Source organism: Atractosteus spatula, chromosome 17 (assembly GCF_055471065.1).
Source record: "Atractosteus spatula isolate fAtrSpa1 chromosome 17, fAtrSpa1.hap1, whole genome shotgun sequence".
NCBI classification, from domain to species: domain Eukaryota; kingdom Metazoa; phylum Chordata; class Actinopteri; order Semionotiformes; family Lepisosteidae; genus Atractosteus; species Atractosteus spatula.
The window spans coordinates 10,552,510-10,566,393 of NC_142722.1; the positions used below are offsets into that span (position 1 = coordinate 10,552,510).

The 13,884-nt window shown below is 44.0% G+C and overlaps 1 protein-coding gene across 1 annotated transcript in view; it reads left to right on the plus strand.

The window, feature by feature from the left end:
* The first annotated feature begins 964 nt into the window (after nt 1-964).
* The window catches only part of setd1ba (SET domain containing 1B, histone lysine methyltransferase a), a 30,885-nt gene continuing 17,965 nt past the window's right edge, over nt 965-13,884 (plus strand). Inside the window, exons 1-6 of the mRNA XM_088935847.1 lie at nt 965-1,149; nt 1,336-1,490; nt 1,911-2,009; nt 2,481-2,751; nt 4,704-4,825; nt 8,333-9,541. Coding sequence (XP_088791973.1) covers nt 1,089-1,149; nt 1,336-1,490; nt 1,911-2,009; nt 2,481-2,751; nt 4,704-4,825; nt 8,333-9,541 — 1,917 coding nt within the window. The 5' untranslated portion in view covers nt 965-1,088. The remainder of the gene's footprint in view (nt 1,150-1,335; nt 1,491-1,910; nt 2,010-2,480; nt 2,752-4,703; nt 4,826-8,332; nt 9,542-13,884) is intronic.

Sequence of the window (13,884 nt, forward strand, 5' to 3'; positions counted from 1 at the left end):
AAAGGGATAACATCCAACATTTTTTATCTTCATTCTTCTTAAATCCTTTAAATGATGGCAGACATTACAACACACTGATATAGTCCATAAAGAGATGATGAAGTCAAAGATCCCTTTTGGAACAAAGGAGAATCATATATTAGCCATTCAGTTCCATTGCAGAAAAATGGCTGCTTGAGCTCTTGGCCTCCTCTTTGCTGTCTGGTGAAGGATGTCTCGGCTCAGCTTCTAATAGCAAGAGCTAAAATGGTAGCTTCGATCTGATTGGCCGTGGGAACACACTGCTATTAACCAGCCAATTGCCCAAGCACTGCAAAATACCAGACAATGATCGCAATGGATACCCCAGTATCGCATATACAACAGCATACAAACATCTTTAAAACAAAAAGAGGTATAATGCAACACGTTCGTTAGGCTGCACGGAGAAAAAGCAATATGTTAGCTGCTTTCTGATTGGCTCCTGCGACCTGAAACGCTCCTTTAATAAGTGAAATTAACGTAGAGTTAAAGTGTACTCACGCTTCCTTAAAACTAACATTATATTTTACAAATGCGTTCGTTATTCCCCTGTGTTTTTTTTTTAATAAGGAAAATACGGACACAATATCACTGGGGACTGGGTGGATTATAACCCGGTTCTCTTTATAGCCTCTAAAAACTTGAGCCACCTATGTCCGTCTTGTTGAGAGGCAGTTTCCCCGTTTGCGTAAATCTAGGCGGTAGATTCAATGCGTTGTGGAAACCCGGTGTTTTCGGCCAAACGCGCGGTCAAGCGCAGAAATTATATTAAAGTGCTTCAGAAAAAATAGAAATCGCCGATTCGTTGCGCCTTTTGTAAAACAGGGGTATCGCACGGCCGAAATATTTGTCAAATCCGAGTAGCGAATGTGCGTCTGGGATGTAAGGCTAGGTGTTAGTATAGTGGTGTATTGTGGGAGAGACAGAAAGCGACCAGAGAGGCACACAATATGTGTTGGCTCGCAAAAAGGAGGCAGGATCCTTTAAAACCATGTAATGTAATCAGGGAAATGTAAAAGATCTCGCCGTTTTGGTAGAAAAAAAAGACTCGATTGGAAATCTACACAATGTCCAAACCAGGAGAAAAGGCCAGGTTAAATGAAGACCACGGAAAAAAGCAGAGTTCAAGTGAGCTTGCTCTCTCTTTTTTTCCTCTCCTCTTCTTCTTATGTCTGTTTCGGTAATGGGGACCAGCTTCCAGTCCCCATTTTTTTCCGACTTAACCCGTGTTTATGCGTGCAAGCCAGCAAGTGCCGTTCATCATTTCCAGCACATCTGTTATGCTTTCACCTCGCCTTGTGTTCCCCTTTGCAGGTCTGGCGAACGGAATGGAGCACAGCAATCCAGTGTGCAGTTCAGGGGAGAAACGAAGTCACCATTGGAGAAGTTACAAGTTGATCATTGACCCAGCTTTGAAAAAAGGACCGCATAAACTCTACCGCTACGATGGACAGCATTTTAGCATGCCCGTGAGTAAAGTCGTTTTTTTCAACAAGAAGCCCGGAGCGCAGAAACGGGCGCTTTGTGCAGGTTAATTTGTTCGCTACACTGAAATGTGGTGGAAAGGCGCTGAACTAGTTCGCTACACAACACCTGACACACTGCATCAAAATGTCACTGTGCTGTTGTTACAAATGTTTCAGCCGGGTCACAATGGGAATGGCTACACTGGCGGTTGTTTTCAAGCTGACGCGTATTTCAAGGAATACTTTGTTTTTTTTTAATGCAGCTCTTAAGTGGTTTTTTCTCCCCCCTGTTATTTTTATTTCTGCCGCCGTGTGGAGATCCGGAGACATCACGTCCATCGCACGCATCGGAGCTACTCTCAGTTTTTTTTTAACTTTTGGGATTCACCTTTTTTTTAAAAAAAAAATATGTATTTCTTACAGAATCCGGGCATGCCACCCGTGGATACCGTCCGAGACCCCAGGATTGGTCGTTTGTGGACCAAGTACAAGGAGACAGACCTCCCGGTTCCGAAGTTTAAGGTAGACCCCGGCGTGTCACACCCCTTGCTGAGCTTGTCAGATGTGACAGGCGCTCGTCTCTCTTCCCGGAGCCGGTCGGTTGGGATTTGTTTTGGCAGCAGCCCGTTGAAGGGGGCTAGACGGTCGTTTTGATATTTCGTTCAGTGTATTTACAGTCGCGACAGTTCCTCCGACTGGTTGTTGGCATTTTTCCGCGTTCACGTATACGATTCTGAAGGCTGAAGGCAATGGGATGAATGACGATTTAAAAAAGAATAATAATTCCGTTAAAAGCATGCTTTTTTTTGGGGGGGGGGGGGGAAGAAAACTTCGGGAAGTAGCAGGTGCCATTTTTTTTAAACCGAGCTGCGTTTCAGACTGTTGGTTTTTTTTTTGTTTTAAAGCGAAAAACATTCCGTACACCCCAACGGTCCCTATCTTATGCTCTCATCTGAGACCTAGGTTTTATTTTTTATTTTATTTTATTTACAGATCGACGACTGTTACGTCGGCCCCGTGCCCCCGAAAGAGGTGACGTTTGCGAAGCTAAACGACAACATCAGGGAAGGGTTCCTGACTGACATGTGCAAGAAATTCGGAGAGATCGAGGAGGTCGAGATTTTGTATAATCCGAAAAACAAGAAGCACTTGGGAATCGCTAAAGTTATATTTGGCACAGTGAAAGCGGCGAAGGAGGCCGTTCAAAACCTCGACAACACTTCGGTCATGGGAAACGTCATCCACGTGGAACTCGATACAAAAGGTATGGCCTGCATCATATTTTGTTTTCATAAAAAAAAAAATATCCCGTTATGATCTGCAGTCCATCGAGACGAACCCGGCCCATGGTCGATGTTGTGAAAGTTATCAGGTTGTGTACGTCCTTTCGAGTCACGTGTAGTAATGTACGTTGTCGGTTGCTAGGTAACTGGAGTAAGAGCCGTAGTTGTCAAAAAAAAAACCTCCTACCTGGACTTTACTTCTGGGTGGCAAACGGAGATGAGTACAGCTGTATAAATCACGTTTAGGACAGCTGCCGCTCAAATGAACTAAACACCAAAAGTCGAGTACAGTTCACATAGCCTGCGCACGTTTTGTAGAAGTAATTGACTGTAAGCACTAGTTTAGAAAATGTAGACTTGGCATGACACAGATGTCCAGGAATGCCGACGACCCCCTGTCAAATAATTTCGTATTTTAGGCAGTGCACATTAATTAGTATGCTTAATTAATTAAATGTCATACCATTGCTTATAAAAACACAGTTTTGAGTGTATTTAGACCTTTTTGTTATTGGGGTTTCCTTTAAAACTCATCAGTATTATTTTTCCGCTGTGCATGCCAAGTGCCCAGGTGATCGTCCTCTACAGAATTAGTTTTGCACAACTTTGGATCATTTGTATTACTTCTCCGAATGTGTTCACGGTTTAATCAGCCGACGAGCAGTTACCGCCTTAAAGAGACAGCGTCTCTCTTCCCGATGGATACTTCGCAGATCGTCAAACGAAATGAGGTTTTCTTAACTTCCTAGTTTGTTAATCAAATATTAAGACAATAGGTTATTCAGTGGCAACCATACATATTCCATCGCATTCTCAAGCATTAAATTAAATTAAATTAAATATGAATGCCCTTTTATTTTACGTACTGTAAATAGATTAATTCATTTTTCATAATCTGCCCTTTATTGGCGCTGCTTGTATTGAATCACGTTTTAGTTTTGTTTAAACTGATTTTAAGCCTGAATGCTCACTTTAATTGCGGCCAGTTAATCGTACATGGTCCAAGTATACAAATGTAACAAGTTTGATTAAACTTTATGGAAAAACGACATAGCTAGTTGCAGTGTATCATAATATAAAACACTTGAGTTAAATATTAAAACTTTAAAGTACGTTCCATTTTGTGTGAAATATTTCTCGAATCCTCTTTTGAATTGTATATTTGAATGTCCACGTTGTGTTTTAGTCAGATATTTTAAAAATGCGTTATTTATTCATGCATATAGTGATTGTGAAATTATAGAAGTTCGTGCTGTTAGAAATTTCGTTTTATAATTGCACTTTTACGCCCTGTTTTGGACATAAAGGCATAATATTATAAATTTTATTGCTAATTGAATTTAAGAGCAGATGGTATTCAGCCACTTTAAAAAACGATTTGTTATGTGGGTGTGGCATTCATACCTAGTTTTGCATCAATTCCTCTATCCATATTAATTAGCGATTCTCTAGTCTGCATAATGTAGCAGTTACATTTGTGACCGATCAGTTATGGTTTATGGGTTTTGCTATTAAAGTGATTGTCTTCAATCTTGCTTGTGCATTTGAACTGTCACTTTGATTATTTTAGCCAATGTTTAAATTAAATGACTATGACTGTGATCTGTAACTAGCCCCCTTGTACAATCTTTCTAGGAATACCTCCAGCTGTCAAATGATTTGTACATATTGACCAGCATCAACGCACTTAAGGCACAACATTTTATCAGATATGCATGAACAGAGATGCAAATTAGAAAAATAATTAAATACTAAAATGAATAGAAGTAATGTAATAAAACACCTTCTTCTGTTTCTAGTTTTTTAAGAAGTCAGCCTTGTTTGGAATGATATGTTTAAAGTCTGCCACCAAGCCAGTGACAGGTGTACCTTTTAATCTCCGATGCAGAAAACAAGATTTTCACAGTCAAACATCCCCTCTGCTTTTGTGCAGGTGAAAATCGCATGCGATACTTTGAGCTCTTGGTCAATGGTATATACACCCCTCGCACACTGCCAGTAGGAAATGAGGATTCCCGTGACATCTCACCACGAAGTCTGAATGACACCGCTCAGGTAAGGGCTACATGCTTCAATGGGGAACTCCATGTTTCCCTGATTGTTTTATCAGAGAAATATTAGTGGCAAAAACATTAAGTGGATTTTCGCTCTCTGGTTGACAGGGGTGTTTGGTAAGAATTTGCAGAAAAGGTCTTTTTGAGAGTGTGTCGTAAATGTAAAGCTAATGCTTATTTGAGTGACGCTTTTATCCTGAAAGACTTTGCACCAGGTTATACATCAAGGTATTTCACTGGACAACTGGGGTCACGTATCTTGGCCAAGGGTACAACAGCATTGTCTTGCCTGGGACTCGAACCCACAACCTTCCAGTTTAGTGTCCAGAACCCTAACCACTGCTCCACACTGAACTCGTGCGTAAGGTGTGTCATTACAAAGCTTCCTGAGAAAATCGAAACAGGCTGATAAACGGAGAATTTTGATATAAATATAAATACGATCATTTGTCTTCCAAATGATTGTCATATTTTAATTGTATGTAAAGACCTCTCGCTTGGAGTTCTCCTTTGCTTCGGTTTGATTAAGTTCAAAAGAAAGTTTTAAATCTTTCAATTAATTTCTTTTCCTGCTGCAGTCTTTTTTCTGCGGTATTGACATTTTTGGTGGAAGATCTGTTTCTTTAACCAGTTTCTTTGGTGACCTTTTCGTTTGCTTTCTTGAAGGGAGAATAAAAATATTCTATGAACTGGGCTTTTGTGAAGGTAGTTAAGTGAAGTTTTTAGAACCCAGATATTTTATCAGACCCTGCAAGACCAATCAAGACTTTGCTTCTTGATGTGTTGTCCGGGCAGGACAAGATCTCTGTCTAACTACCTTCCAGCTGTCTTGCCTTGATTCCAGCTACCTAGAGTCTGATATCATTTTGTGAGATTTGAGAACACAGCCATATTGAATTCACTTTTAGTCACAATCCGATTCAAACCATGGTTTAGGGAGTCAATAGGAGGGAGAAAATCGACTTAACCCCCAACACTGTATCATCTTCTTAGTGGAACTCTTCTGAAGATCAAAGTTAAGGCAACGCACCAGTGAGTACCAGTAGATGGGAGTCAAGAGTTTAAATCAGTGCAGAGCAAAGCGCAGTCTTGTTCATTTGGGTTTCCTCTGCATTGGCCATTTTCTTTCTCTTTTCACTTAAGTTGAGTCCTTGGATCCTTCCTGTAAATGTAATTAATTTGTAACCGTTTCTTTTCCATGCAAAGGCTACTACAACCCATTCCTCCTGTTCAGCTACATCTGTCATCGTTTGAATGATGTCATTCTGTTGTACAACATTGTGCGCTCGTTTGGCTGTTTGTTTTGTTTTTCAAAAAACAAAAGAAGCAGTTTTAATTAATTGCAGTTCAGTTTAATTTTTAGTCACAAAGACAGAAGTCCTCAAAGGCAACAGAGGAGTTTAACCCTTTAATTAATCGGGTGAATGTAACAGGAGCAGGTTTCCAAACCTGCCAATCAAAATGCTGCTTTTTTTCCAGGAGTGCAGATTTGTTACCCTCCTGATTCAAAATGCAACATGTTTTGTACTCTGCGCAGTCCATCGGCCTAGTCTCAGTTTGAGATGATAACATCACTTTTTTCCAAACTCCAGATTGCTGGTCCCCTTGACCAGTAAAAGCTCATTGATCGCTGATCGTGGGTGCGAGCCTGCATCTTGTCGCTAGCACACTCAATGGGGTTGCGCACGTGGCGGCTTGCTGTTTGCTGAGCTGGGTGGGATGGGGGCGGCCAGGGCTCCCCTGGCTCACAGGGACCCCTGTGGACCCCCGGGATACTGCAGGTATGCGGTGCTGTCTGTGGGGGACGCACCCCTCCCCCTGTGGGCCACGGCGCTGCTGTGAGGTGTTAAGAGACAAGTGGTTCGAAGGGGGGCGTACCGCAGGTGTCTGTCTGCACTTCCTCCTTTCCAGCCATTAATGGAGATGTGACCAACACCACTGGCAATTCCAAATGAGGTGGGCAGGACAAAGTTATTTCACAGTTATAATTTTTAAATGCTAATTCTGAAAGCCGATAGAATTTAAAAGGCTTTGGGGATTTTAGATTTTTAGTTTGACTTTTCCAAGTTCCCACTGTTTCTATCTAATCGGAATCTCTCTGCATTAAAGGCAACATGTTTACCACCCAGCAGAACAGCCGTGTGTTGGCTGCACATAAACGGTTTTTAAAAAGCGAAAGAAGCTTTCTGGTGGCAGAAGTGTATGCATTTGTTCTCGGTTGTTTTCTGTCTCTTCCATTGAAGTTTATTTTCGCTTTCTTTAAACTGCTCTGAAGGAACCCAGTTACTGCCTGCTCTGACTTAAAAGGGAAGCTTGTCCAAGATAAGGGCAAGTAAGTGTGGAGGACTGTGTGTTCCTGCTGGGGCCTGGAATGACTTGAAACTGACAGGCCTATCTTTAATCCTGTTTATCATTGCAGCGGGTGGTAAAATGGGGCCCATGTTGGAATGTCAGACAATTCCTTGTTTTCATCTGCCAGTGATAATGAGTGTTATAGTTTTAGTTCAAATTGTACTTTGATCATCTTTATATGATCACTCTTGGCATAATAAGCCGCCTTCAGCCTTTTGCTGTTGGATTTTCAGCTTAACTGTTTTATTTTATTCAGATTGTATTATTACTAATTATTTTTGATATACCCATCCAATATAAAATCGCCAGTGTCTTTTGTCACATCTCCGCTCTAAGTTATAAGATCACTGCGACTGCACACGGTTTAGATTGAGAAGTGCAGGAAGACTCTTCTTACCCATCTACCCACAAGTCCTTTAACCCGTCACAGGCAGCACAGCCCCGTACTTACTGGAGTCGCCATGTGTCCCTTTCTGACAGCACCATGTGCCTGCAGGTGTCTCTGTGTCACTGAGGGGCTGGAAAACGCAGCCCTGGCCTTGGCGGAGCTCAGCCAGTAGTGTACCACCTCTTGTGAATTCCTGGTCACAGCTGGCTAGTGACGGGATCCAGGCTCGAACCCATGCCCGCACTGAGCACCTTTACCAGTTGAGCCACTTAGGTAGTCTCAAATCTCAGATAGCTTTGTTTACCATGACGGACCTTGACTGAATGCCTTTGTGTTGATTTATATTCATTTGATTTTCAATCAAGAAATTTTGAGGTTAAGTCAAATGCACTCCTCCCTTGTTTTCATTGATATTTAAACTTAAGTGTCTGCGGGACATTTCTCAGTCCAGCAGTATCAGAGTCTGTAATTGCAAAGTGCATAATATAATTGGTGTAGAGGTTCTTAGGCTCGTCAAAACCTCGGAAAGCAAAACCAGACGGGTGACAGACTTCTGTTACGGTTATTTGGCTGGATTTCCTTAGTACTGAACCAAACAGAAGCTGAAATATTCATTCACATTCAACCTGATCTGTTGTTGCACAGAAGTCGTTGAAAGTATTGTTTTTCCTTGCCCTGTCGCTGGTCTCGCTGGCATGCGTCAGCGCGGTGCAGATTGAGCCCAGTCGGCACGTGACTCCTTTCCTTTTTGTCCCCCCCCCACCTCAGGCTGGTGAGCCCGCCAAGCGTCTGTCTGAGGGCAGCTCCTCGGTGGTGGGCAGCTCGGCCACGCCGAACAGCAGCAGCACCCCGTTCTCGCAGGACACGGCCTACTCCAGCTGCCGGCAAGACACGCCCAACTCCTACGGGCAGTTCACCCCCCAGTCCCAGGGTACACCGATCACCCCCCGTCTGGGGGGTACCCCCTTCTCTCAGGACTCCAGCTACTCCAGCCGGCAGACCACCCCGGCGTACCAGCCCAACCGGGCAGAGAGTTCCACAGCGTACAAGTCCAGGAGGCATGAAACCAAATTCCAGGACGCCTACAACCGCAGGCCTGAGCGCCATTACGTCCACAACACCACAGGGCCCTACCGGGGCTCAGAGCAGACGTCCTTCTCCAGCCCTTCCTTCAAGCCCCACTCGGTGCCCACCGAGCCCCCGTCGGCTTACACCCACACGCACACCCCCCCACCTCCCGTCGCCCACCCGGCCTCCTATAAGTCAGCCTTCTCACCATATCAAGCGCCCCCGCCCCCCGTGTATCCCCACACGGTGGAGCCGCCCTTCCACCCGACGCCCCGCGAGCAGGACTACAGGAGGCCCGCCCCCCCACCCGCCGTGGAGCCCTTCGCCCTCACCGGCACCAGCAGCGGCCTTGACTTCGTGCCGGTCAAGGAGAAGCCGGAGACGCCCCCCCTCCCCGAGCCCCCGCCGCCGAGCGAGTCTGTGGGCGCCGCGCCCCCGGGCGGCCGGACCCCAGAGCGCTGCGAGACCCCCGGCACCCCCACCTTGGAGTCGGAGATGCGCAACAGCCTGGACTCGCGGATCGAGATGCTGCTAAAGGAGAAGAGGACCAAGCTCCCCTTCCTGAGTGGGAGAGACTCGGACAACGAGATCCGCATGGAGGGCAGCCCCATCTCCTCCTCGTCTTCCCAGCTCTCCCCCATCCCCCCCTTCACCGGCAACTCCCAGCCTGGCTACCGCGGGCCCACGCCCACCTCGCGCCCCTCCAGCACTGGCCTGGAGGACATCAGCCCCACCCCGCTACCGGATTCGGACGACGACGAGCCCGTCCGCGGCACGGCCTCCCTGGTTAACCGGTCTGGGGCCGCGTCTCCGGCTGACTTCAACGGGCAGCTGGGGAAGACGGACTCGTCGGAAGCGAAGGACTCCGTGTCTGGAGACCAGACACCCACTGCGGAAAAAATGGACGTGGTGAGTTATGTCAACCATGCTGCCCATCATTCTTTGTCAGTTTCAGGTGGCTGTGAGTTCATTATCTGCTCCTTTGGAATTATCATTGGAGCGTTGAAGACTTGTGAGCCGTTTCTTTTCCTGAGTGGGGGAAAAAACGCCCTTAAGAAAGCAATGTTGTAAAAGCCTGTTATAAAGCAAGAGAATCGCACGCTGTTGAAAGTGCACTGAGAATAAAGCCTGAGAAATCCAGTGGTGGTGTGCGGAGGAGAAGGTGACACGTTCGCAGTGCGAAGCTCTTGCTGAAAGAGCAGATTCCGCACAGGGGGCTCTTGAAGTAAGTGCCGTTATACCAGCTGCCTGAAACTAAGGCCTTTGTGGTTTGACCATGTTATCCCAAGATGTGCTGCAATGTGGTTAATCTGATGTAACAGCTTTTAGAGAAAGGAAGGAGGAAAGGTAAAGCACACCGATAAAATCTCCACCAGCGCTGCGTCTCGGGGAGAGCACCTTCAGAGCAGAAGAAAGCATAATTCCTGCTTTTTGCCAATCCTACAGCTAACAAAGAAGAAATTGATTTATTGCCTCAGTACCCTTAAGCTTAGTTTTGGAAAACAGTTGTTATTTTTTATTACTTACCCATTGCCTTTTCCAATGCATTTAGTTTCTTCATATTTTGGAGCAGATTTTAAGTCAGTAATGTTTCAAAACATTCACCTACAATGCCTTAAACATGTTTTGTTTTAGGTCAGTTACCATTCTTGAAAGAATAATATGACGCAGAGCTTAAAAATAAGTATGAATATCATTCTTTACCAGAAAGTATTATCTAAACGTTTTCTGTCTTTGTGTTACTTGTGCTTACAAGTGGGTTAGTGTATACTAGACCAAGAGCAGGCTGCTGTAAAAAGAGTTAATTTATATTTTAATAGCAGCACAAAGGAGACGTATTGAAGTCTGCAGAAATACAGGAAAAACCAAAAATAAAGTCTTCAGTTTCCTTGCATGAAAAAAATTTATTCATCCCAGATGCTCTGCACTTTTTCCATTATAACTCAGTATTTCAGGCGTGCAAAATGGTTGTTGTAACTGCATGCATTCTGTAAAAATTAATTACATTTTGGACAAGCTGAAAGTGCATGCGTTTTATCCTTGGAAATTATTAACGGACCAAGGAACTGTCACTCTGCATCTACTGCAGTTAAGAATCTCCATGTAGTTTCACACAGTTCCTGATAGATTGTGTAGAACTTTAAAGCAGTGATATTGATTCCTGCTCCTGGTGTGTTGCAGAGCACTAGGATTAGCAGCTATCTTACAGTTTATCAATTAATAAAGATCTGGAATTAATGGGAGTATAGCCCAATTAAGCGAATGACTTAATAGGAACCAGTTATTAAGAGTCCAGAGTTAATGAAAACCAGAAGATATGGTGATGCTCCAGGCCAAGGATGAAATATCAGTGCTATAAAGAATTAGGAGGGAAATTCACTTTTGTGTTAAATCTTAAACATATCATTACCATTCACTCCAATAGAATTATTGGGAGGAAACACCTGACAGCCCTTGCGCTGATTTCCAGTTATTCATTTCACCATTTATATACTTTTGTGGCCAGATTCAGTTATTTGTTTTTAATGATGTCCATTTATTTGGTTTATCTCTTTCTCCCAGGGTGACATATAATGGCAAAAGTGAGATGAACAGAGAGCCTTATTAATTTTGTCACATAGACCATTAAATAGAGTGGCAGCTTCTAAAATGGCGTAAGTGGGGTTTGCCAGCAAAAAACGAGCATGGACGATGGTTTTGTGAATTTGTTATCGCACCTTGGTGATCGCTCTGAGCTCAAGAGAGCTGTGCATTTTCGACCACAACATTTCAGAAACTCTGTGAGGGGGGAGGGCTCACTCTGATATCATTGTGAAGTTCTTAGACACAGCGCCCCTGCAGTCATGTCTCTGCAGACTAAGATGTCTGTGATGTCCCCTTCTGGGAAGCATACAACCAGTACACAAAATTTATTTTCCAGAAGGGTGGATCTGAAAGCATTTGTGTATTTGTCTTGCAAGCTTGCAAGATGGCAGCAAAGTCATACAGGTTGAGCTGGACTGGGTATACCGAAATATCTCTTATTCCCCTCGTCCGCTGGTGTCCCTGAGCCGGGAAGGCTCTGGATGGTACAGTTCCTGTTCCTCACGGTTTTCCACTGACTGTTTTGTGGAGACAAACAGAAGCCAACCCATAAACTTCCAGCCTCCCACTGGCTCAGTAGCTGGCATGCCAGTGGGCACGGTGAATGACTTTCATCATTCCGTTGCTTCATTCAGCACATCAGAGAGGCAAAGAGTCAGTTTCCGCCCTGGTCTGCTGTAGTAATGCGGGCTCTTGCTACAATCTGGGAAGATTCCAGTAGTCAAGAGTAGAGCTGGAGTCTTCAAAATGCAAAGGTACATGTTCAGTTTCAGTTGTTATGAACTATAATGTGCATAAACCAAACAGTGTATCAAAAAAATGAAAATTAACACCAGAGTTGCGTAAGTGGAAGCCGTGTATTAAAGTCAGTGCAGATTTGCAATGTCATGAGGTTTACTCGCTGTTTAATCAAGGAATACCTTGCAGGTAGTGATGAGCTTGGCATGCATGGAGGTGACTTTGACATTGGAGCTGGTTGCAAACAAAGATTTGATGTGCAGGCAGGTGCAATCAGAAAGTTTGTATAGGTGTCAAAGCCTTGTCCTTCTCAGTGTGTTAGCTTCAGCCTTGAAGTAAGAGCTGTGGGAGTTCTCTAGAGCAGCAAGTTGCATTTGATGAAAGGCAGAGTTGATTTTTAGCACTGAAGCATCTCTTCTCTAGTAGCCTGTGTCTTGAACCACAACATGGTTCAAACACTCAAGTGTGGGGGAGGGGTGCTCGGGCACATACCTTTATTTGCCCTCTGAAAACTGAGAAAGTAAGAGGGGTGTCATAGAGCTCTTGGCAGTGCCAACACAAACAGCTCCAAAAGATTTTCCATAAAGTTTGTTTTGGTGTTTTAGTAATATGGATTATTTGAACATGGTTTTTAAAATAACCAGTTTGCTTCCTTAACTGTTTACAGTTTGCTGTTGAAGAGATAACAGTCCAGTGAACAGTGTTTTTACAGCCTCAGTGCAAAGTACTTGTGAAGTATGAAATGCAGAATGTTGCTTCTCAAAGACCTGCTGAACATTTGCACTTGACTCAAGGCACTGAATTCCTTTCTATATCCTGGTCATTCAAAACATTCTAGAGGGGAAAAAAAGGTGGCTCGACTTCTACATGGTCTTGTAACAACTGTAGTTCTGTGTTGTGTACTTTTTTTTCTTTTTCTTTGGAAAGTAGGATTGCAGTAAGACTTTCATTTTGCTTGTTGGACTACAGAAAAAGAAGTCTGGCAGGCCCAAAGAAAAGCTTAAGCATAGCTTGGGTCCTGGAGTCCTTCAAGGGCATGCCAGGTGATCAGAGCATCAGACTGTGCAGGAGGAGGACAGTGAAAAGCAGTCGAGCACACATGCTTTGAGATTGATTGCTTTCACCTAGATACTGGAGGTATGGATTTGCAGCCTCTGTGGGTTTGCGGAGAGAGGGTTGCACACAGTAATCAGTGATTTCAGAACTCCGTGCGATATAAATAGCTGTCACATAAAGGAGCTTCATTAAGCCCGCTTGTTTATCTGGCGTAGACTAATTTAGGTTTTTAATTTGCTCTTATCAGTGAAATAATGTCAACTAGAAGACTCGCAATGGTAAAAAAAAATCCCCGATAATTAAAGCAGAGTAGAACAGAAAGAGTTTTCACTGTTAAGGAGTAAGCTATGCTAATTGCGTCCCGCTGTGCTAATGAAGTGAAAGGAAATGGAGTGCAGAGCAGTGTGTGGGGAGGCGGTGTCTTTGCTGTGGTGAAAGTGTGTGCCTAGTTTTACTTTCGTTTCTCATTGCATCATGTTTCCTGGCTCAGCTCATGCGAGCCAGTGACAAGGCAGATGGAAAGTTGTACCCCATGGCGGTTTTACAACAAACCAGCAAGCAGTTTTGGTTTTCATGGCCTGCATACAGCTCCTGTTCACTAATTTCAACCCTGTAGGAAAAGGATTGTTTTTTTTGTTTTCTTTCTCATACCACAAGATAATATGAATGGCTGTGTGCATGTCATTTGTGTTATTTTTCTGTAAACAACAATGCCTGTTAACGCTTGGCTTCAAAAAATAAGTTGTTCGTTTAGGTTCACAACGGGACAAAGATCATTTTAAGATAAAAGGCAGTTCTTTGGCTTAGCGGCACACTTTGCTGTATCATTGAGTGCGTTGTTTAAGACCGAATTTGACGGCAGGTAATTTTACACG